The 24,864-nt window shown below is 42.5% G+C and overlaps 1 protein-coding gene across 4 annotated transcripts in view; it reads right to left on the bottom strand.

Annotated features, from left to right (window-relative positions):
- Positions 1–24,864, bottom strand: part of LOC149203398 (phosphoenolpyruvate phosphatase-like) — a 345,157-nt gene that overhangs the window by 172,917 nt on the left and 147,376 nt on the right. For all 4 annotated transcript variants that reach the window (XM_089403422.1, XM_089403425.1, XM_089403423.1 and 1 more), the window contains one exon: positions 22,370–22,481. In XM_089403422.1, coding sequence (XP_089259548.1) covers positions 22,370–22,481 — 112 coding nt within the window. The remainder of the gene's footprint in view (positions 1–22,369; positions 22,482–24,864) is intronic.

Here is a 24,864-nt window from a genome sequence, read left to right as displayed (position 1 = left end):
GGAGCCTCTGTGTTAGCTGCACTGGCCCCTCTGCCACTCTGTGCAGCACTTGGCTGCCTCTGTGTGGCCCTATGTGAGCCCTTGTTGGCTTTGCGTCACCCTCCTTGGTTGTTGCGCTGCTCTCCCAGCACAATCTCTGCCTTCTCTATTTCTCTGTACTCATTGCCCCTCAGTTGCTCTCCTGATCACTGATCCTATCTCTCTTAGCAAACCCCACTCTAGAGAATAAAATGACTGATCATCTGGTGTACTCTCCAAGTGACCCTCAAGCCTCCTCTTATACTTTTCCTGTTGACATCTCAACAGCTAAGATTAAGTCCCTAATCAACAGCTAAGATTAGATTTGGCTTGATCCATGTCTTTTGGACCACTCTAAAACAAATTCATATTAATACACATATTTTATTTTCCCTAAGTTTAGACTTAGGGACTCCATTAAAAATATTAATTATTTTAATATCTCTTGATCTATTTAGAATCTGCCCAAACCCTTTCTGGGTATTGGAGATCTCATGTGCCCCAAATTCTCCACCAAATTTCGTGGCTAGAGCACATCCGATGCTACCCCAAATCAACACAAATCTGGTAAAAGTCAACAGCAACTGCAGTATCGCTAATCAGTCAATGATCAACAATCCTCCAAATAGCTCGGTCAAAGTAGCAGCGAATTCAACCTTCCAAGATTGGTCAAACCAAGTCAAAATAGTCAAAAAAACTCCCACAACAATCAGTCAAAGTAACCTCATTGACCTACAAAAATCCTAGCCTAGAATCTAAAGTCAACGTTGGTCAAAATGCTCAAAAAATCTCGGTCAAATCAATAGTTGACTCGGCCTCCCAAACAGATTCTCCCTCTCTCTCCTTCGCACGTTGTTGATTTGGGGTAGCATCGGATGTGCTCTAGCCACGAAATTTGGTGGAGAGGTTGGGGCACATGAGATCTCCAATACCCAGAAAGGGTTTGGGTAGATTCTAAACAGATCAGGAGATATTAAAATAATTAGTATTTTTAATGGAGTCCCTAAGTTTAAACTTAGGGAAAATAAAATATTAATGAGTCTTAATATGAATCTGTGTTAGAGTGGTCCAAAGGACATGGATCAAGCCAGATCTAATCTTAGACATTGATTAGGGACTTAATCTCGGCCGTTGAGATGTCAATAGGAAAAGTATAAGAGGAGGCTTGAGGGTCACTTGGAGAGTACACCAAATGATCAGTGATTCTATTCTCTAGAGCGGGGTTTGCTAAGAGAGATAGAATCAGTGATTGGGAGAGCAGCTGAGGGGCATTGAGTACAGAGGAACAGAGAAGGCATAGATTGTGCCGGGAGAGCAGTGCAGCAACCAAGGAGGGTGACGCAGAGCCAGGAAGGGCTCACGCAGGGCCATGCAGAGGCAGCCAAGTGTTGCGCAGAGCACCAAAGGGGCCAGCGTAGCTGACGCAGAGGCTCCCAGAGCTGACGCAGGGCCTCCTGGGGCTGACGCAGGCCAAGAAAGGCTGACACAAGGCCAACGTGAGACAGAAAGGGGCTGACGCAGTCCAGATTGGGCAGACGCTAGGGTTGCAGGAGTAGTTTTCTACTGAGGAGCTGTCGGAAGGGTTTTCCAGGATTTCAGCCAGGAGATTTCTCTCAAACTGTGAGGTATAACTGCTAAGGAAATTCTCCGTTGGGTAGGCCAGTTACGACACCCAGATTGTACTCTGATATTGCTTAATAAGAAAACCCTCAGATAGCTGCACCGATTTTCCCGCATTGGGTTTTTCCGGGGACATTGGTCCAAAAATAATGGTGTCATGTGGTGTGTTTGTTCTCATTTCTTTTAGTTGCTGATCTGTAATATGTTGAGCATGCACTAGTGTTTATTTTCAGTATTTACTTTGTAAATAACTTGTTAAAGAAAAAATAACAAGTAGGTAGGAATAAATCAGAAAAAGTGCATGAAGGGTTTCTAAACGAAGTAAAGTTAGAAACTTCAACACACGCATGGCCTTGGACCTGCAATTTCAAAGTTATACAAACCATCCAAGAGAAGAATGTGATGTGTGATGATGCTCCAAAGTGATGTGACATGTGGTCTATTTATATGTGGTGGAGGACACCAAATTTGTCCTCTAGGCTGACTTGTACTTTTTTGTGAACGTGATTCCATAATAAAAGTAATATTTTTCCATGTCCAAATTAAATTCATCCAAGTGCTAGTTGCATCTTCTCTGAATGAGGAAGGCTTCCCAAAGGAGGGAATTTGCCCTTGAGCTGCCAAATTAACAAAATGAAGTGGTGTAGGTAGGGTCACAGAAATCAGTGATTTGACACATTCCAAGAGGCTCAATAAATAATTTCACCGAAGTACCTTCGTGCGTGATGCCCTCTCTCGAAATGTATGAGACAAATTTGGCTATATGATCAAGTACGAATAATGGATTACCATTGAAATTTGGGATATCAAGGAATATCTCACACAACTTCCAAGGAGAAATTCTTTTGAAATTTCCATAACAATCAAGGGTAAAGTCATCAGGGTGAATTTAAGGTGCCTTGAGAGATGCCTGCTCCACCCTACAAGCATTAACTTTGAGGTTCAATGAAGAACAAGGGCTTTGTTCTTCCAATGGAGTCGCCAAATGCTAACTTATATTGTCATTAGGGAACGAGTTAAATATTTCATAAAGATAGACTCGTTTCTTCCCCAACAACAACGCCAAAAATGTTACCACACAACTTAGCAGGGCCCTAAGGAAGGGAAACCTAAGGGACCATTACTAGACCAAGTGACAACAATTGGACAATGACCCACTATGACCTCAGTCAAGATCCCCTACTCTTTACCGACTTTCACTGATGGGAGGAGTCCCAGTGGGAAGGGAATCACTTTGGATGGATAGATCAATGATTTAGGTATGAAGTGATTCCACCAAGCCCATTCAAGGAGAAACACAACAATGGTTCAATGCTTTGAGGAAGCTAACACGCTCTCCAAGAAAGGATTTAAGACGAAGAGACCAAGACTTAGGGTTTTAGATATGATGACAATAATAGGTATTCCTAAGGTCGCACCTCTAGGAGATGAGGTAGGATCTCTTAAAGAAGCTCTACGTGATGATTGACACTTCCAAAAGGCTCTTCGCTCTCTTTCAGAGACCTAAGAAAGACTTCCACCAGATCTAGGGTTTTATGAAAAATCATGGGAAGAAATACTTCCAAGGCACTCCTAAGGTCAAGGCAAGGAGAAGAAAGAGCTTCTTGGCATTTACTCCACCGAGTAATAAGCTCATAAAACCCTCAAAGAAGTCCTCAAGGTGACGGAAAAGAACCTAGGTTTTCCCTCTTTGAGCAGCACCTAGGGCAAGAGATTGTATGGATGAAGCTCAGGCGGATACACACCAAACTTGGACCATAGGTAGCCTAGACCCTAAGCTTGATGTTTGGACCCTCAAATTCCTAAAAAATCTCCTCCATAAAATTTCATAGCAAGCCCTAGATTTTAGATTTTCGCCCTACCTTTAGGGGACCGAAATTTAGAAGGAGAAATTATGGAGAAAAGAGGAGTTGCTCACCAAACTTCTTGGACCAATGCCTAGTCCTTTCGGCTATGGAGTCTTACATTATTTAAAATTGGCCAAAACCATCCTTAAGGAGGCTAAAGATTGCTGCCCTAGCAACCAAACTTTAACATTTACCCACTCAAGGTTTATGGAGTTTTATGGAAGAAGAACAAAATTCCATCCACTAGGAAAATTGTAGTAAGACGAGATGCAAAATTCATGGAAGATAGAGCTTTCAGAAAATCTCGAGAGATGCAAGCAGAAGATCAGTCAGCAGATGTTCCATTACTCCAACAGCAGCAGGGGTAGCAGGAAGGACAAACAGGGGCAGATATCAGGATAGAGTTCCGTAACCAGCACCAGTGTTTCCTCAAGAGTAGGAGATCTAGGCAGTTCTCAACATATTGAACAGCAAGAACAGGAGGAGGATTTGATTGAACCTCCCACCACCAGTGGTAGAACCAGAAGGGAAGTATGGCAGACGCTGAGGGACACAAAGGAGTTTGTCAGAGCTCCTGAACCAACAAGAGGCAAGTTAGATAGCCTGACAAGTACCAAGCCTTGGTAGCACAGGTTGAAGAACCCTCCACTTTTCAGTAAGTCGTACAACACCATGTTTGAGTGGATGCCATGGTAGAACAGTATAGTTCTATCATGGCCAATGATGTCTGGGAAGTGGTACCTAGACCAGATGATAGATTAGTTGCAGGATCAAGGTGGATCTACAAGATTAAGTATGTTGCAGACGACAGTATAGAGAACTACAAGGCTAGGTTTGTGGCAAAGGGGTATGCACAAAAGGAAGGAATAGACTATGAGGAGACCTTCACCCCAGTAGCTAGATATACCTCTATCAGATCCGTTATATCTCTAGCAACTCAAATGGGATGGGAGATTCACCAGATGGATGTCAAGACAACATTCTTGAACGAGGTGATAGAAGAAGAGGTGTATATAGAACATCCCGAAGGCTTCGAGACTCATGACAAGAGACCTCATGTGTGCAGGTTAAAGAAAGCCTTTGTATGGGATTAAGCAGACATCCGCACATGGTATGGTAGGATAGATAGTTACTTGCAGCAGTTGGGATTCATCAAGAGTGATGTTGATCCCAATCTCTATTATCTAATGGTGGAGAATGAGCCACTTATTTTGGTATTATATGTGGATGATTTATTTCTAACAGGGTCATCTAAGCTCATAAAGGACTGCAAGAAGAATCTTGAAGCAGAATTTGACATGAAGGGTATAAGGTTGATGCATTATTTTCTAGGGTTGGAAGTTTGGCAGAAGAATGGGGAGATCTTCCTTGGGCAAGGAAGATATGCTACAGAGATTCTAAAGAGATTCAGAATGCAAGATTGTCGGCCCATGGCTATGCCTATGATCACCAACTGGAAGAAAATAGATGCATCATGAGACAAGGAAGTGAACCCCACACTGTATAGACAGCTCATTAGGTCGCTCATGTATCTGGTCAACACTAGGCCAGACATTTGTTTCTCTGTCAACACCTTTAGTCAGTTCATGGTGGAACTGAAAAGGGTACATTGGGCAGCAGCTAGGCACATACTTAGATATGTGCATGGAATTGTTGGATATGGGTTGAAATACACCCAAGGAGATGATGTCAAATTGAATGGATTCACAGATGTAGATTGGGCAAGTAGTTCAGTAGACCGGAAAAGTACCTCTGAGTATTGCTTCAACGTTGGATCAGGAATGATCTCTTGGTCCAACATGAAGCAGAAGTTGGTAGCTTTAAGCTCAGTAAAAGCAGAATATATGGCGACCAACACAGCTACATGTGAAGCTATATGGCTTATAAAACTGCTTTTGAGTTTGTTTAGGGAGAGGATGGAAGCGACCAATGTTTTCTGTGATAATCAGAGTTGTATCAAACTCTCTGAGAATCCAGTATTTCATGATCGGTCAAAACACATTGATATCAGATGTCACTTTATCAGAGATTTTGTTCAGCGTGGAGCAGTACAGCTACAGTATGTCCCCACAAAAGATCAAGTTCATCCAGTTCAAAGAGCAAATGGGTATGGTAGAGAACCCGTTTCAATAGCAGAAATAGATGGTTTCTCAGTTGCAGTAGCAGCATATGAGAGGGAGTTGCAGTGCAGATGCAGTAGTTGGCAGCAGTGTGCAGGGACAACAACACAAATGCAGCATTTACGCAGTAGTTAGTGGCTAGTGATCTCATAAATCAGCAACGCAGAGGAATATGTTACAGAGTCAAGGTAATTGTTAAAAATGGCAACTAGGGCCAAACTCCATGTGGGTCATCTTATTTATGGCAGCTAATATTTTTCTTGGATCCCTCTCATCGAGAGGTGTAGGATTAATCTAAAGGTCATCTAATTCCGATAAGTATTCATGGAGTTATGAATTTATTTGTGTTATAAGACAATTCGTCAACGACAGCCAGCAACTAAATAACACCCACATGTGCTAAACATTTTAGTATAAAATAGGGGGCTTGCTAGTCATTTGTACACTCTTCTTGTGATCTCTTCCTCTCCACTTGTCTTTGGGTTTTGGTAGGAGGATAGATCCTAAGAGATATGTTACCCTAAGAAGAGATGCCCTAGATGCTGCCATGGGGAAGAAGGATCTGCGCAGCTCCTAGAAGATGATGCCATAGCTCTATGTGCCTAGGACGTTGTCATGGTGAAGCTGCCTAAGACAAAGTAATGTTGAAGCTGCCCAAGTGACAAGCAGATTTGGAGGATTGTTCGACGACTGTTGAGAGGAGTTTAGGGCTGCCCAAGTACCCTAACCAGAACAGTTAGGAACAGCAAAGTGACAAGCATATTTGGAGGGCTGTTCGAGGACTGTTGAGAGGAGTTTAGGGCTGCCCAAGTGCCCTAACCAAAACAGTTAGGATCAGAAAAGTGACAAGCAGATTTGGAGGGTTGTTCGAGGACTGTTGAGAGGAGTTTAGGGCTGCCCAAGTGCCCTAACCAAAACAGTTACGAACAGCAAAGTGACAAGCATATTTGGAGGGTTGTTCAAGGACTGTTGAGAGGCGTTTAGGGCTGCCCAAGTATCCTAACAAGAACAGTTAGGATCAGCAAAGTGACGAGCAAATTTGGAGAGTTGTTCGAGGACTGTTCAAAGGAGTTTAGGGCTGCCCAAGTGCCCTAACCAGAACAATTAGGAACAGCAAAGTGACAAGCAGATTTGGAGGGTTGCTCGAGGACTGTTGAGAGGATTTTAGGGTTGCCCAAGTGCCCTAACTAGAACAGTTAGGAACAGCAAACTAACAAGCAGATTTGGAGCAGTGTTAGAGGTGCGTTGGGTCAAGGATATCGACCAGATTTGGATCAGATTCGGAGTAGCCTCTAGCAGCCACGTGTTGGGTTAACATGGAGTGTTGAACACCCCAAAGGACTGCAACATGATGTGATGAATGCAGCAGTATGGTATATTGCAGCAGCATGGTGCAATAAGATGCATGGAACAACATGTCTAGATGCAGCAGTTGGACAGAAACAAGCAATGCAAGGGACAACAAGCTAATACATAGAACAGCTGCAAGCATGGTGAAGCATGGACAACAACAAGAAACATGGACAGCAGCAACCACAGTGTTGCAAGTACATTGGGACAGCAATATAGTACTTGGTGCAGCAAGAACAAAAAGAGCAATGGTGCAGCAAGCACATGGGTGACAGCATGGTGCAGCCGTGGCACTAGGTACAGCAGTGCTAAACACTGGGACAACAGCAGCATGAGGTCTAGCATTGTGATGATGGGTGCAGCATGGTGCAGCACGGTGAGGTGCAACATGATGACGAGATGTAGCACAATGATAGGTGAAGGAGTCACCTTAGAGAATCAGTTGAAGCAACATGTCTTCAACTGATCTCACGTATCATCTTCCTAGAGATGATCTATGCTCTTATCTAGATAAGTCAAAGTTTTGACTTCTGTTGTAAATGTACTATCTCTCTCTCTCTCTTTGTGTCTGTTGAACTATTGAAGAACATATAAGAAGAATTGATCAAGGGTTTCCCCACATTGGGGTTTGTCCCTGGCTAGTGCCACATCTTGTGTCCTCTTGTTTTCGTTTGTCTTCTGCAATTTATATTTATGTTCTATCTGTAGTTTACTTTAATGCTGATGTGATTGCTAATCTAGAAAATATATTGAGCTAACTGTGAAAATTGAAATAAATTGCTCTAGCATAGAACATACCTAAAAGTAACATGGTATCAGAGTTGAGGTGAAGACAAAGCCCAAGCAAGAGTGAAAGAGAAATCACCAAAGATAGTTGGGAAAGGACAAAAGGATCAATGGATTCCTCTTCCCTCTTTTAATTCACCAAGGGTGAAGTCGAAGCAAAGAATATTATCAGAATGGCGCAGCGGAAGTTTCTGATGGCCTACCTAAAGATCACTTCAATGGGAAGTCCGGATCTAAAGAAAGGCAGATGCCATTATGTGAAGAAGTGTCTGAATTGCAGGGACACATCACTTGATGATGATAACAATCACTCCAGGGACATCTTCAATGATCAGAACAATGACAGTGCAGGTCATCAAGGAAATGGTTGACTCTTCAAGAAAGCAAGGAACCCCAGGCATGAAGAATCAAATGTTGTTTCTGATAAGATAAAGAAGTGTTATCTTGTATTGGCCATCTCCTTCAGATTCTTTGGGAATCTGGCTTATTGATTGTAGTGCTTCAAGGCACTCCATCAGAGAGAAGGGTGCTCTCTCTCTAATTTGGTAGAGATGAAAACATTCGTGGGATTATACTTGGAGCCAATGCCACCTATCCCAGAAAGGGTGTTACCCCTCAATTGAATGAAGGTAACTTGATTCATTTACAGAATCTCTTTTATGTACCTGATCGCAAGAACCTGGTGTCCATTTCGGCAATGGAAGTCAAAGGTTGCATGGTGGCATTCATCGATGGAAAGGTACGTGTTTGAAAATAGAATTTTCAAAGATGCTTTTACTCATGGATTCAAGGTTGGCAATTTGTATCAAGTTGCAGGAAGTCCATCGAGGACCATGTCAGTTGACACATAGCACTGGAGGTCTGAGTCAGATGATGACAGGGATGCCTGAATTCAAAAGGAGCATGAAGGCACATGTTTGATATGTACCGAAGGAAAATCTTACAAGGGGACCATTCCCCTCATGTAGCAGGTCCACAGGTTTGGAACAACTCGAGAAGGTTTCAGATTCATGATCGCGAATCTCATGTGTGCATGTGGAAGAAAGCCCTCTATGGCTTGAAGCAAATCACCTCGGGTTTGATATGAGAGGATTGATCGCTGTCAAATGAAGCCGATCCAAACCATTGTTTGAAGGTTGTGGATGATGGACCTCTCATACCGACACCTCCTGAGAACGACCTATTTCTGACCGATGCAGAACCTCTCACTTGCAGAAGTAAGAGGGAGTTGGATTCCGAATGTGGAATGGTAAACTGCAAGCCTGTGACAACCTCGAGGATCTTAACTTTCAGAAGTTATATGGTGGTGATGCCGGACCAGACTTGGAAAATGCCTCTGAGTTTCATAAACTCATTTGCATTGATGTTCTTGGTGAACTTTCATCTGGATATATGTTTTGCAATTAGCATGGTGAGCTCATATTTGGTTGAGCATCACTGGATTGGTGCCAAGAATCTTCTAAGATCTCTTTGGGCACAATCTCTCATGGATTGAGATACACTACTGGAAAAATGAAGCTGCATGATTATGCTGACTGGGCAGGCAGTGTGGAGGATCACTAGAGCACTTCTCAGTGCTGGTTCTTTTTGGGTTCTACTTCGATATCATGGATGAGCAAGAAGCAGAAGTCGATTGACATAAGCACCACTGAGACCGAATACATAGCCACGAGTATCATCTCGTATCAAGCTGCCTGGTTATGGAAGCTCTTCAATGAGCTATTTGTACACATGATGAATACCACCATATCCTCTGTGACAACCAATGGGGGGGATTCGATTGTTGAGGAATCTCGTATTCGATGATTGCTCCAGCAAATAAACATCAGATACTACCTTATTTGGGATATGGTAAGTCGATGAGCGAGGAGGCTCTATCACATTGAGACTGCTATACAGGTCGCAAACATTTTGTCAAAGCCCCGGGGAAAGGTCAAATATGTGACTTTCTCGAACGACTTGGAGTCGTTGAGAGACCTTCATATGAGGGTCCTCCATGTTGCATGCACTGAGCTCTGAGAGCTCTAGGGGGCTTGGGGTACTTATTAGAGCAACACACGACCATAGGGCGACTCACCCTCCCCTAATGGTGCGATGTGTACAGGGTGAATAGCTCAGCCTTCCCCTGTGATACCCCAAGGCGACTTTGGGACAGGATGATTCGTTCTCCCGTGAGCCAGGATGATTCGTTCTCCTGAGAGCCAAGATGATTAGTTCTCATGTGGGACAGGATGATTAGTTCTCTTGTCGAGGCATCCTACCCATGCAGTCTAAGACTCATGGGAAGTACCTCTCATCTGATCAATGACCAGGGAAATGGGATTAGGGACCATAGTAGTACCATCGATGGACGCATCGTTGTATCTACCGTACTCCCTATGCTAGGATGACCTCCAACTGATCTAGGATCAGTATGAGTGGTTTGAGACACTCTCTTGTGATATTGATCTGGGATCAATAAAACTGACTTCAGGTCAGTAAAAGTGATATGACACACTCTCTTCATATGGAACTGACTTCAAGTCAGTAGAGAATGGTATGAGACATTCTCGATCAATTCTTCTTCTTCATTGTTCAGCAGAACAGAGCAGAGCAGAATTGAGCAGAGCTCAGCAAAGCAGTGCAGGGCACTGATGGCAGAGGTAGTACAGTCGGACATATGGATCAGCAAATGGAGTTCTCCCTAGTTGAGAGGGAGTGTTAAAATTGGCAACTAGGGCCAAACTCCATGTGGGTCATCTTATTTATGGCAACTGATAATATTTTTTGATCCCTCTCATCGAGAGGTGTAGGATTGATCTAAAGATCATCCAATTCCGATAAGTATTCATAGAGTTATGAATTTATTTGTGTTATAAGACAATTAGTCATGGTCGGCCAGCAACTAAATAACACCCACATGTGCTCAACGTTTTAGTATAAAAATAGGTGGTTTGCTAGTCATTTGTACACACTCTTCTTGTGATCTCTTCCTCTCCACTTGTCTTTGGATTTTGGTGGGAGGATAGATCCTAAGGGATGTGCTGCCCTAAGAAGAGATGCCCTAGATGTTGCCATGGGGAAGAAGGATCTACGCAACTCCTAGAAGATGATGCCCTAGATCTAGGACGTTGTCATGTTGAAGTTGCCTAAAACAAAGTCATGTTGAAATTGCCCAAGTGACAAGCAGATTTGGAGGGTTGTTCAAGGCCTATTGAGAGGAGTTTAGGGCTGCCCAAATGCCCTAACCAGAACAGTGAGGAACAGCGAAGTGACAAGCATATTTGGAGGGTTGTTCAAGTACTGTTGAGAGGAGTTTAGGGTTGACCAAGTGCCCTAACCAGAACAGTTAGGATCAGCAAAGTGACAAGCAGATTTGGAGGGTTGTTCGAGGACTGTTGAGAGGAGTTTAGGGCTGCCCAAGTGCCCTAACCAGAATAGTTACGAACAGCAAAGTGACAAGCATATTTGGAGGGTTGTTCGACAATTGTTGAGAGGAGTTTAGGACTGCCCAAGTGCCCTAACCAGAATAGTTAGGACCAGCAAAGTGACAAGCAGATTTGGAGGGTTGTTCGAGGACTTTTGAGTGGAGTTTAGGGTTGACCAAGTGCCCTAACCAGAACAGTTAGGAACAGCAAAGTGACAAGCAGATTTGGAGGGCTGTTCGAGGACTGCTGAGAGGAGTTTAGGGCCACCCCAGTGCCCTAACCAGAACAGTTATGAACAACAAAGTGACAAGCAGATTTGGCGCAGTGTTAGAGGTGCATTGGGTCAAGGATATTGACCAGATTTGGATCAGATTCGGAGCAGCCTCTGGCAGCCACGTGTTGGGTTAACATGGAGTGTTGAATACCCCAAAGGAGTGCAGCATGATGTGATGGATGCAGCAGTATGGTATATTGCAGCAGCATGGTGCAGCAAGGTGCATGGAACAACACGTTTAGATCCAGCAGTTGGACAAAAGCAAGCAATGCAAGGGACAACAAGCTAATACATGGGACAGCTGCAAGCATGGTGACACATGAGACAGCTGCAAGCACAGTGAAACATGGGACAGCTGCAATCATGGTCAAGCACGGACAGCAGCAAGAAGCTTGGGACAGCTGCAAACATGGTGAAGCATGAACAGCAGCAGCATGGTAAAGCATGGACAACAGCAAGCACAGTGCTGCAAGTACATTGGGACAGCAGTATAGTACTTGGTGTAGCAAGGACACAAATCAGCAATGGTGCAGCAAGCACATGGGTGACAGCATGGTGTAGCCATGGCACTAAGTACAGCAGTGCTAAACACTGGGACAACAGCGGCATGAGGTCCAGCATTGTGATGATGGGTGCAGCACGGTGAGGTGCAGCGTGATGACGAGATGTAGCACAATGATAGGTGAAGGAGTCACCTTAGAGAATCAGTTGAAGCAGCATGTCTTCAACTGATCTCACGTATCATCTTCCTATAGATGATCTATGCTCTTATCTAGATAAGTCAAAGTGTTGACATCTATTTTAAATGTACTATCTCTCTCTCTCTCTCTCTCTGCTGAACTATTGAAGAACATATAAGAAGAATTGATCAAGGGTTTCCACACATTGGGGTTTGTCCTTGGCTAGCACCACATCTTGTCTTGGCTTGTCTTCTACAATTTATATTTATGTTCTATCTGCAGTTTACTTTAATGCTGATGTGATTGTAAATCTGGAAAAGATATTGAGCTAACTCTGAAAATTGAAATAAATTTCTCTAGCAGAGAACATACCTAAAATTAACATGGTATCAGAGTTGAGGTGAAGACAAAGCCCAAGCAAGAGTGAAAGAGCAATCATCGAAGACAGTTGGGAAAGGACAAAACGATCAATGGATTCCTCATCCCTCTTCTAATTCACCAAGGGTGAAGTCGAAGCAGAGAATATTATCAGAATGGTGCAGCGGAAGTTTCTGATGGCCTACCTAAAGATCACCTAAATGGGAAATCCGGATCTAAGGAAAGCCGATGCCATTATGCGAAGGAGTGTCCGAATGGCAGGGACACATCACTTGATGATGATAACAATCACTCTAGGGACATCTTCAATGATCAAAAAAATGACAATGCAGGTCATCAAGGAAATCGCTGACTCTTCAAGAAAGCAAGGAACCCCAGGTATGAAGAATCAAATGTTGTTTCTGATAAGATAAAGAAGTGTTATCTTGTATTGGCCCTCTCCTTCAAATTCTTTGGGAACCTATCATATTGATTGTAGTGCTTCAAGGCACTCCATCGGATAGAAGGGTGCTCTCTCTCTAATTTGGTAGAGATGAAAACATTCGTGGGATTATACTTGGAGCCGATGACACCTATCCCAAAAAGGGTGTTACCTCTCAATCGAATGAGGGTAACTCGATTCATTTACAGAATCTCTTTTATGTACCTGATCGCAAGAACCTGGTGTCCATTTTGGCAATGGAAGTCAGAGGTTGCACAGTGGCATTCATCGATGGAAAGGTATGTGTTTGAAAATAGAATTTTCAAAGATGCTTTTACTCATGGGTTCAGTGTTGGCAATTTGTATCAAGTTGCGGGAAGTCCATTGGGGACCATGTCAGTTGACACATAGCACTGGAGGTCTGTGAGTCAAATGCTGACAGAGATGCCTAAATTCAAAAGGAGCATGAAGGTACATGTCTGAGATGTACCGAAGGAAAATCTTACAAGGGGACCATTCCCCTCATGTAGCAGGTCCACAGGTTTGGAACAACCCGAGAAGGTTTGAGATTCATGATCAGGAATCTCATGTGTGCATGTGGAAAAAAGCCCTCTATGGCTTGAAGCAAATCACCCAGGGTTTGATATGAGAGGATTGATAGCTGTCAAATAAAGTTGAAGAATGAAGCTGATCCAAACCACTGTTTGAAGGTTGTGGATGATGGACCTCTCATACCAACACCTTCTGAGAACGACCTATTTCTAACAGATGCAGACCCACTCACTTGCAGAAGTAAGAGGGATTTGGATTCCGAATGTGGAATGGTAAACTGCAAGCTCGTGACTACCTCGAGGATCTTAACTTTCAGAAGTTATATGGTGGTGATGCCGAACCAAATTTGGGAAATGCCTTTGAGTTTCATAAACTCATTTGCATTGTTGTTCTTGGTGAACTTCCGTCCGGATATATGTTTTGCAGTTAGCATGGTGAGCTCATATTTGGTTGAGCATCACTGGATTGGTGCCAAGAATCTTGTAAGATATCTTCGTGGCATAATCTCTCATGGATTGAGATACACTGCCGAAAAAATGAAACTGCATGATTATGCTAAATGGGCAAGCAGTGTGGAGGATCACTAGAGCACTTCTCAGTGTTGGTTCTTTTTGGGTTCTGTTCTGTTATCATGGATGAGCAGGAAGCAGAAGTCGGTTGACATAAGCACCACCAAGACCAAATACATAGCCACGAGTATGATCTCATATGAAGCTACCTGGTTGTGGAAGCTCTTCAATGAGTTGTTTGTACACATGATGAATACCACCATATCCTATTTGACAAGCAGGGAGGGGGATTCAATTGTTGAGGAATCACGTATTTGATGATTGCTCCAGCAAATAGACATCAGATACTACCTTATTTGGGATATGGTAAGTCAATGAGCAAGGAGGCTCCATCACATTGAGACTGATGTACAAGTCGCAGACATTTTGTCAAAGCCCCGGGGAAAGGTCAAATCTGTGACTTTCCCGAACGACTTGGAGTCATTGAGAGACCTTCGTATAAGGGTCCTCCATGTTGCATGCATTGAGCTCTGGGAGCTCTGGGGGCTTGGGGTACTTACTAGAGCAACACACGACCATAGGACGACTCACCCTCCCCTAATGGTGCATTGTGTACAGGGTGAATAGCTCAGCCTTCCCCTATGATACCCCGAGGCGACTTTGGGACAAGATGATTCATTCTCATGTGAGCCAGGATGATTCGTTCTCCTGTGAGCTAGGATGATTAGTTCTCCTGTGGGATAGGATGATTAGTTCTCCTGTGGGATAGGATGATTAGTTCTCCTGTCGAGGCATCCTACCCATGCAGTCTAAGACTCATGGGAAGTACCTCTCATTTGATCAATGAGCAGGGAAATGGGATTGGGGACCATAGTAGTACTATCGATGGACGCATCGTTGTATCTACCATAGACCATATGCTAGGATGACCTCCAACTGATCTAGGATCAGTATGAGTCGTTTGAGACACTCTCTTGTGATATTGATCTGGGATCAATAAAACTGACTTCGGGTCAGTAAAAGTGATATGACACACTCTCTTCATATGGAACTGACTTCTGGTCAATAGAGAATGGTATGAGACATTCTCGATCAATGCTTCTTCTTCATGGTTCAGCAGAACAGAGCAGAGCAAAGCTCAGGAGAGCAGAACTGAGCAGAGCTCAGCAGAGAAGTGCAGGGCACTGATGACAGAGATAGTACAGTCGGGCATATGGATCAGTGTATGGAGTTCTCCCTAGTTGAGAGAGAGTGTGAAAATTGGCAACTAGAGCCAAACTTCATGTGAGTCATCTTATTTATGCCAGCTGGTATTTTTCTTGGATCCCTCTCATCGAGAGGTGTAGGATTGATCTAACGATCATCCAATTCTGATAAGTATTCATGGAGTTATGAATTTATTTGTGTTATAAGACAATTCGTCAAGGTCATCCAACAACTAAATAACACCCACATGTACTCAATGTTTTAGTATAAAAATAGGTGGCTTGCTAGTCATTTATACACACTCTTCTTGTAATCTCTTCCTCTCCACTTGTCTTTGGGTTTTGGTGGGAGGATAGATCCTAAGAGATATGCTGCCCTAAGAATAGATGCCCTAGATGTTGCCATGGGGAAGAAGGATCTACGCAAATCCTAGAAGATGATGCCCTAGATCTATGTGCCCTAGAACTAGGATGTTGTCATGGTGACGCTACCTAAGACAAAGTCATGTTGAAGCTGCCCAAGTGACAAGCAGATTTGGAGGGTTGTTTGAGGACTGTTGAGAGGAGTTTAGGGCTGCCCAAGTGCCCTAACCAGAACAGTTAGGAACAACAAAGTGACAAGCATATTTGGAGGGTTGTTCGAGGACTGTTGAGAGGAGTTTAGGGCTGCCCAAGTGCCCTAACCAGAACAGTTAGGAACAGCAAAGTGACAAGCATATTTGGAGGGTTGTTCGAGGACTGTTGAGAGGAGTTTAGGGTTGACCAAGTGCCCTAACCAGAACAGTTAGGATCAGCAAAGTGACAAGCAGATTTGGAGGGTTGTTCGAGGACTGTTGAGACGAGTTTAGGGCTAACCAAGTGCCCTAACCAGAACAGTTAGGATCAGCAAAGTGACAAGCATATTTGGAGGGTTGTTCGACCACTGTTGAGAGGAGTTTAGGGTTGTCCAAGTGCCCTAACCAAAACAGTTAGGATCAGCAAAGTGACAAGCAGATTTGACGGGTTGTTCAAGGACTGTGAGAAGAGTTTAGGGTTGACCAAGTGCCTAACCAGAACAGTTAGGAACAGCAAAATGACAAGCAGATTTCGAGGGTTGTTCGAGGACTGTTGAGAGGAGTTTAGGGCTGCCCAAGTGCCCTAACCAGAACAGTTAGGAACAGCGAAGTGACAAGCAGATTTGGAGTAGTGTTAGAGGTGCGTTGGGTCAAGGATATTGACCAGATTTGGATCAGATTCGGAGCAGCCTGTGGGAGCCACATGTTGGGTTAACATGGAGTGTTGAATACCCCAAAGGAGTGCAACATGATGTGACGGATGCAGCAGTATGGTATATTGCAGCAGCATGGTGCAGTAAGGTGCATGGCACAACATGTTTAGATGCAGTAGTTGGACAACAGCAAGCAATGCAAGGGACACCAAGCTAATACATGGGATAGCTGCAAGCATGGTGACACATGAGACAACTGCAAGCATAGTGAAACATGGGACAGCTGCAAGCATGGTGAAGCATGGACATCAGCAAGAAGCTTGGGACAGCTGCAAGCATGGTGAAGCATGGGCATCAACAAGAAGCTTGGGACAGCTGCCAACATGGTGAAGCATGGACAGCAGCAACATGGTAAAGCGTGGACAGTAGCAAGCACAGTGCTGCAAGTACATTGGGACAACAATATGGTAGTTGGTGCAGCAAGGACACAATGTTGAAGTTTCTAAGTCTACTAGTTAGAAACCCTCCATGCACTTTATCTGATTTATTCCTACCTACTTGTTTTGTTACTTAACAAGTTATTTACAATGTAAATACTGAAAATAAACACTAGTGCATACATTACAAATCAACAACTGAAGGAAACAGAAACAATCACACCAAATGACACCATTATTTTTGGACCAATGTTCCCAGAAAAACCCAATGTGGGAAAATCGGTGCAGCTATCTAAGGGTTTTCTTATTAAGCAATATCAGAGTACAATCTGGGTGCCAATTCCAGCCTACCCAACAGAGAATTTCCTTGGCAGTAATACCTCTCAGTTTGAGTCTGAGACAAATGTCCCGGCTAAAACCCCGGATAATCCTTCCAGCAGTTCCTCGGCACCAATCTGCCTCAGAAACCCTAGTATCTGCCCTTCTGGACTGCGTCAGCCTCTCTCTGCCCAGCGCTGGCCCTGTGTCACCCTGAATGGGTCTACGTCAGCCTCAGGAGGCCCTCTGTCAGCCTTCTAGCCCTCTGCATCAGCAACGCTGGCCTCTTTGAAGCACTGCGCAGCTCCTAGCTGTCTCTGCGTGGCCTTGCGTGAGCCCTAGCTGCTACTGCATCACTCTCTCTGACTCCTGCGCTGCTCTCCCGGCACTATCTCTGCCTCTTTGTTTCTCTGTACTCAATACCCCTCAGCTGCAACTCTGATCACTGATTATATCTCTCTTAGCAAACCCCACTCTAGAGAATAGAATGACTGATCACTATGGTGTTCTCTCCAAGTGACCCTCAAGCCTCCTCTTATACTTTTCTCGTTGATATATCAACGGCCGAGATTAAGTCCCTAATCAACGGCTAAGATTAGATCTGGATTGATCCATGTCTTTTGGACCATTCTAACATAGTTTCATATTAATTCACATTAATATTTTAATTTCCCTAACTTAGGGACTCCATTAAAAACATTAATTATTTTAATATCTCCTGAACTGTTTAGAGTCTACCCAAACCCTTTCTGAGTATTGGAGATCTCATGTGCCCCAACCTCTCCACCAAATTTCGTGGCTAGAGCACATCTGATGCTACCCCAAATCAACACACAAATCAGCAAAGGTGTAGCAAGCACATGGGTGACAGCATGGTGCAGTCATGGCACTAGGTACAGCAATGCTAAACACTAGGACAACAATAGCATGAGGTGCAGCATGATGACGAGATGTAGCACAATGATGGGTGAAGGAGTCACCTTAGAGAATCAGTTGAAGCAGCCTGTCTTCAACTGATCTCACGTATCATCTTCCTAGAGATGATCTATGCTCTTATCTAGATAAGTCAAAGTGTTGACTTCTGTTGTAAATGTACTATCTCTCTCTCTCTCCCTCTCAGCTGAACTATTGAAGAACATATAAGAAGAATTGATCAAGGGTTTCTCCACATTGGGGTTTGTCCCTGGCTAGCACCACATCTTGTATCCTCTTGTCTTGGCTTGTCTTCTGCAATTTATATTTATGTTCTATCTGCAGTTTACTTTAATGCTGATGTGATTGCTAATCTGGAAAAGATATTGAGCTAACCATGAAAATTGAAATAAATTGCTCTAGCATAGAACATACCTAAAATTAACAGTGATGCTTCAGTAGGTTGCATTACTAACGCACATTCCTCGCTAAGAGGGAGTGTTGATTTCTGGTAGCATTGGATGTGCTCTAAGCCTCAAAATTTGCAGGGAGGCTAGGACACATGTATTCCATGATACCCAGAAATCATTTTGAGAAATTCCTCCCGAAGATAGTTTTATTAAAATAATTAATTATTTTTAATGGATGCCTAAGTCTAAACTTGGGAAATTAAAATAATTAAAGGGTATTAATTAAACTGGGTGTGAAACTTCTAGAAGAAGACAAGGATCAAGTCAAAATGATCTGAGCCATTGATTAGAATCTAATCTGGGTCGTTGATTGATCAACGAGAGGATTATAAGGACTTCAATGGGCATTTGGAAAACACACCAGGTAGATACTCAGCTGCCCAAGTAGATTGATTTTCTCACTGGCTGAAGTTCGGCAAGAGGAAATCGAATCAGAGAGTGAGTTGCAGGTGTGAGAGAGAGGGTATCAGCAATAGCCAAGAGTGTAGGAAACGGAAGGAAGAGGCAGCACAGAAGGGAGACGCAGATCTCCCACGCAAATGCAGTCACGCATGGACAGCACAATCACTATGCAGAGGATGACGCAGTGCGGCTAGCGTGAGGGCAGCAAGTCCTCTCAGGTGTCCGAAATTCACTATGGAGTGGAGAAATTTGTTTGTAAAATTTCTCTGAGTGATTCTTCTTCTATTATGCTACGTGTAGATTGTACATGAGATTTTGTTGAAGAATAATAAAAGAAACCCTCATCTGCTGCACCAGTTTTCCCACGTTGGGTTTTTCCGAGGACAATTGTCCAAAAATAACTGTGTTAATGTGTTATTGTTGTGCTAGTATCTTCCTTACATTTATTTTTCAGCAGTAATTAATTTGTGAAGACTACAGTGTATGTATTTCGATATTTGTCGTAGATAACTACAAATAATTCGTTTCATTGAATTAACAAATAGAAGAAATATTATCAGTTGCTGCAGTAGGATTTGGAATTTCCATATTTCACACAGACTTCTTGCCAGATCAAGCCGCAGCAGTAGAGGTATGTTTTGAGCTGTTTTGTGCATGTTTTGTGTGGGTTATATCCCTTTTACAGGTAGCCACAGAGTAAGTGTTTGGAGTAGGTTGAAGGAGCACATTCATCTCCATGACCAGTGCAGATGTACAAGGCTCAAGGAGGCTTCAAACAGTGCTAATTCTTGTGCCTTGAGGCAGCCCTAAATTGCTGTAGCAGTCCGAGATTATTTGAGGGCACCAAGGTGTCTTGGAGGTCAAGGAAAGGACAACAAAATAGGTTAGAGTTTGGACAAGAATTACAGTGAGTTTTGGAGCAATGGTTTAGGGTTGTTGTGTGCCCTAACCAGTCTTGTGCATGCACAGAAATCAATGGCAAGGAGGCAGCAACAGTGAGTTGCAGATGTCATCTTGTTGAAGGTTGGATGCTAGAGGATAACGTCCTAGAAGAGAACAGTTTGTGAAGTCTGTTAGCAGCCAAGAAAAAGGGTAATCAAAGCATTTGGATGCCCTAACCAGTGAGCAGATGCTACAGCATTGTATTGGATGCTCGTGGACTGTTGGAGGTCAGCATGAGAGTGGACCAAGTTTGTAGAGTTGGAACAGCGTAAAAAACAACTTGTGGAGGATTGTAAAGGCTTGCTTCAAGCCCTAAGAAACAAGTCTCTTGAAGGACTATGGGATTGTTAGAAGTGGGAGAATAAGAGCTCATAGGTTTGATCAGCAAAGACCAGTTTGGAGCCCTAGGCTTGCCTCGTGGAGAAGGGCATCTACAGTAGAAGTTGGGCAATCCTCCATGCCCTAAGTTCATTGTTGGAGAAGTGACATTCAAAAATGATAGTGGGAAGCCCTCCGGTGCTAAGTGTGTCTTCATCGGGCAGCACAGGAAGGCTCTACTGAGAAGAAAGTCCCAAAAGAGTTGAGGAGCAACAATGGGAAGTTGAGAGTTGTTCACAAATGGACTTGTGAACAAATCGACAGGACTCTCAAAGTGTTGATGCATTAAAGGAAGAATGGTCAGCGAGAGAGCAAGTGGAGCCAAGTTTTGTGACATAATGGAGTTGGTTCATTGATAGAGGTAGAGTTGTGTTGCTACAGATTAGGAGCCAAAGGACTAGGCAAATGTGTATAGGGTACGACCAAGGCAGCTGTGAGGATCTCTCCATCAGCTAGACGGTCAGTGTACTTTGTTAAGGGTAGATGGGTTGTCAAAGAACTGACACCAAAGCCCTAGTTGTTGTTGTCTTGTATCAATGGATGTATGAGGACCATTATCCCTATTACGGGAGCCCTAGACTATTGTATTATCAATTTGATTAATATAATGAAGTTGGGTTGTTGATTAAATTTGTAAAAATTTGTGCATATTTTGTGCACTAGTAGATTTACTATTGTTTATCTTCCGCTGTGCAAAGTAGTTTTGTTGTGATACTTGGATTGGTAGCGTCAATGATTTAAGATTCTATTCTAGACACCAGTATCGTGGAAAAACAACGTGCAATACCTTGTTGGAGATGGAGTGAGGTTATAGGGGTACTCAGATTCAGACTAGGCAGTAAGTGATACAGATCAAAACAGCACCTCTGGGTGCTGCTTTAGTTTGGGATTGGCAGCCATTTCCTGGTTCAACAGGAAGCAAACCATAGTAGCACTGAGTTCAGCAGAGCAGAGTACATGGTGGCCAGCCTAGCTATGGAGTTGCCCACTATTTGGTGGGTAACAGTCCCAACACAAATCACAATTTACAATTCCGAATGGTAATGATGGAATTTTGAGATTGGGTAAAGTAGCTACCCAGCTGCCAGCAAAGGGAGCAGGGGCATGTACACAACAGGAAAGATTCATCTAGTATTTCATATGCGTTATATTATTCAAAGCATTAGATATAATTCAACCATGCAGAACCAAATTATGGACCTTGAATTACTGAAAGCAATAGTCTGAAAAACCAGCTAAAGATAACTGAAAGTAACACAAGAAGGTTACTGAATAGGGTTATCATGGAGTACTTGATGAAGACATCAGCTCATCCAATTCAAGAATGGTTTTCAAAGAGGGATTTGCAAACAAACAAGCCTGTTTTGGCCCTAGCAGAACTTAAATCATTGTAAAATTCTTATTGGTCAGAAAAACAGTTTCTCTGGAAAACACTTGGGTATCAATGTCAGGTTGGATCTGCTTGGGGAAAATTTAACATGGTAAGGTGACTGATTGAGGCAAGCTTCTGTGGGTTAGCTTGAGGGTTATTCTATCCACTCTAAAGGCTATAAAATCATGTATTATGGTGCTATCTAGCCAACAAAATATTTGAGCAAGCATTCTACAACAGTTGTATCAAACTCATTCTTCAAGGGAAAACATTTGACTCAACACTGCGTTATCATTTGACATAAGGAAGAACATTAGTTTGTGCTCAGCCTGGAAAAGAAATATTTATTGGAAGGTTTAAAGCATTATTGGAATAAGTGCCAGAAAGGCTTGTTCATCCCTGCTATTTTGTCTGCCCTCCTGGAAATCTATCCTGGTTTTGGGCCCTCTTGGGGCCTTCTACTGTTCTACAATTACGCCTGTAGAAACTATTCTACAGGATCTGTGGAGAAACACCTTATTTTCTTCAATTTGATGACTTCAACATTCTTCTCTTTCTAAAAATTCTATGAAAAATCTCAGAAGAAGACTGGACTCTGGAGTACTTCTTCAAGCCAGCAACAAATAGCTAAAATTAAGTCCCATGACTTATCCATATACATATACATCATTATTGTGAGTGTTTTCTTTCACTCCCTATCATCCACCATATCAAAGAATTCAATCATGTAAAAAGTTAGGTGTAAGTTGAAGTTCGAAATATACCTATTATTCCAAACTTATAGGCAGCATCAGGGTCAATTTTTGGAGGTGTGAAAAACCAAAACTCTCGTGCAGAACTCCCATTCCCAATTTTGTAATAGTACTTCTTATTATACTGGAACAGAAAATGCTAATAGTTACTCGAAAGAGCCATGAAGATTTATAAATCATTCTATACATGTATTAGTAAATTGCAGTCAACGAAGACATATGACACAATAACATTTATGGTATGGAGGTTGTTAAGAGCGTTAATTTTTTAATACCTATAAATAAAGCACAAAAGTCATATGAGAGTTTAACTCTTTCTAATTAAATTGCAACTATATCTACGTAGATGCCATATTGAATGGAACCATAACTGGATATTCACATACATATATTACACACACAAAACATTATGCATTCTCATTAGCAAACTAAAACGATCATAGAGAAAGAAATCTGAAAAATATGTTCAAAGCATTCTGAGGGAGAATATTTCACGTAATGAGACATGTAAAATGAAACAGGAAATGCACAAAATGGTGCAGAACATGTTATGGCCCTGTTATCCACTAGTTTTCAAAGGATACATTTTGGGAGCAGCACCTTTGGTTGGAGCATTTTTATTTTCACAATACGTAAAAGAGAATTCACCAAGAGAGCATGTGAGAGATCTGTGGAGATAAACAGTTGAAAATTTCAAAATAGAACCAGGAGTTACTTTTCCTCCTGTAGCAATTCTCTTTATTTGATGGGACTTGAGGAACGTTGATTCATCTGTATTGAGATCTCTCCTTAAAGGCAAAGCAATGGATACAGGTAGGTTTGCTTATGATCAAAATTAAGGCACTATGGGGGGTGGTTTTGTTACTTGCACCCAGATTTATCAGACCTGTGGCAGCATGTGTATGAGGCTGTAAACAAGTTTGTAACAGATGTTGATTAAAGGTTATTCAGGAAGAGGAGAGAACACAATAAATGAATCCTTGACAGTTCTGATATTGAGAGATCATGTGGAGACCTGAAACGAGAAGCAAATGCTGATATCGAGGCAAGTAATAGAAGTTAGAACACAAATTAAAATTCTTGGCTGAGGTTCTGAGTACACAGATGCTTTGATTCAATCCGTTTTGAGTGGTTATCGACAAGGAAAGATCAAACATATTATTTTAAGGGGTGTTTGAATTTGAGTGCTGATGCTCTGTTTCAATATCTATGTGGCTGCTCTTTTATAGTTTCAGAGAACATAATGGGATGTAATCAATTGGAGGATGTGACTCTCTTGTTTTGTAAGGTGAACTGACAGACATCTCGAACTTCTGGTCCTAGCAACAGTAGGGATCCGAGTGCAGAGACCTACTGCAAAGTAAAAAGCCTTAAGCATATAAATGACAAAATTTATGGAACAAGTTTTAAGGTGTTACATCATCTGCTGAATGGAGCACTACCATATTGACAAGGCTTGGAGGTGGTCATGGGTCAGTCCAAATAACAAGAATCTTGAACATATATGGGAACCCTCCATTGTTCTACAGTAGTGTTGCCTCAAAATCTAGCAGGTCTTGTGAGAGACCTCACAAGACAAGCGCTATACCAAGATAAAACAATGGAGTTAAGGCCACTATCACCTCAGCACTCCACCTCCTACTCTTTATGGAATTTCAACACAAGGGAGGTGTTGACCACTATGTGTCAACGACCCATAGCAGTACACCCACTTTTTCGCAAAAGGGATAGCACCTGATCGACGTGTTCCTGCCATCTAGCTATCATCGTCAGCCTGAGGATCATCTTATAATGTAAACCCAGTCTGCATGTGTATAATGTAAATAATCTCAGCAGATCCGTGTCGTGTATGTAATCACCTAGGTAAACCTAGTTTTCTGGTAACGATCTACATTCCGGGAGGTTTTTTGTCTTACCGATCCATTCTCAGATAGTCGGCAGAGATTTCCTTCAAACTACCCCAAAGTCGGAATGGATTTTGTCACTGGAATCTTAGGGGAGTCCTAGTGTTCTAGATCGACTCTATGTAAAAGTGATTTGGGAATATTCCTAACTATTTGGTTAGGTTATTTTATTACAAATTGTTTGATCTGCTAGATTATATTTGTGTCGCAGAACTGGGTAGTCTGTGAGGGTCTTTTGCAAATGGGTTTTCCCCCTTGAGATGTAAAAATGTAAAAAATCATGATGTAAAGTGTCTTGAGGGTTAGAAAATTAATTTATCCCCTCGTAGGTCCTAGATCCTAGGTAAATTTAAGTTTTCCAGACGTAAAATTTGTGGGTCCTTTAAAAAATTAAATCTTAACGGGTCCAGGGACTAAGGTTAATTGATTAATTTGCTAAATTTTATGCCTTGGATCCCTGGGGTTAAGTCAAAGTCAAAATTTTGAGAAAATAAATGCAAAATTTTAATTTTTGAATTTATTAAAAATTAAAATGCATTTAATTGAAAAATTCGAAATTTCCTCAACATTTAAAATTTCAACAGGTGAGATTAAAAGAAATTT

This window comes from Pinus tabuliformis, chromosome 2_1 (genome assembly GCF_031772625.1).
Source record: "Pinus tabuliformis cultivar Carrire ecotype Pingquan chromosome 2_1, CPIR1, whole genome shotgun sequence".
Lineage (NCBI taxonomy): Eukaryota > Viridiplantae > Streptophyta > Pinopsida > Pinales > Pinaceae > Pinus > Pinus tabuliformis.
The sequence above is the reverse complement of the archived record's forward strand: the minus strand, read 5'-3'. Positions and strand labels throughout refer to the sequence as shown.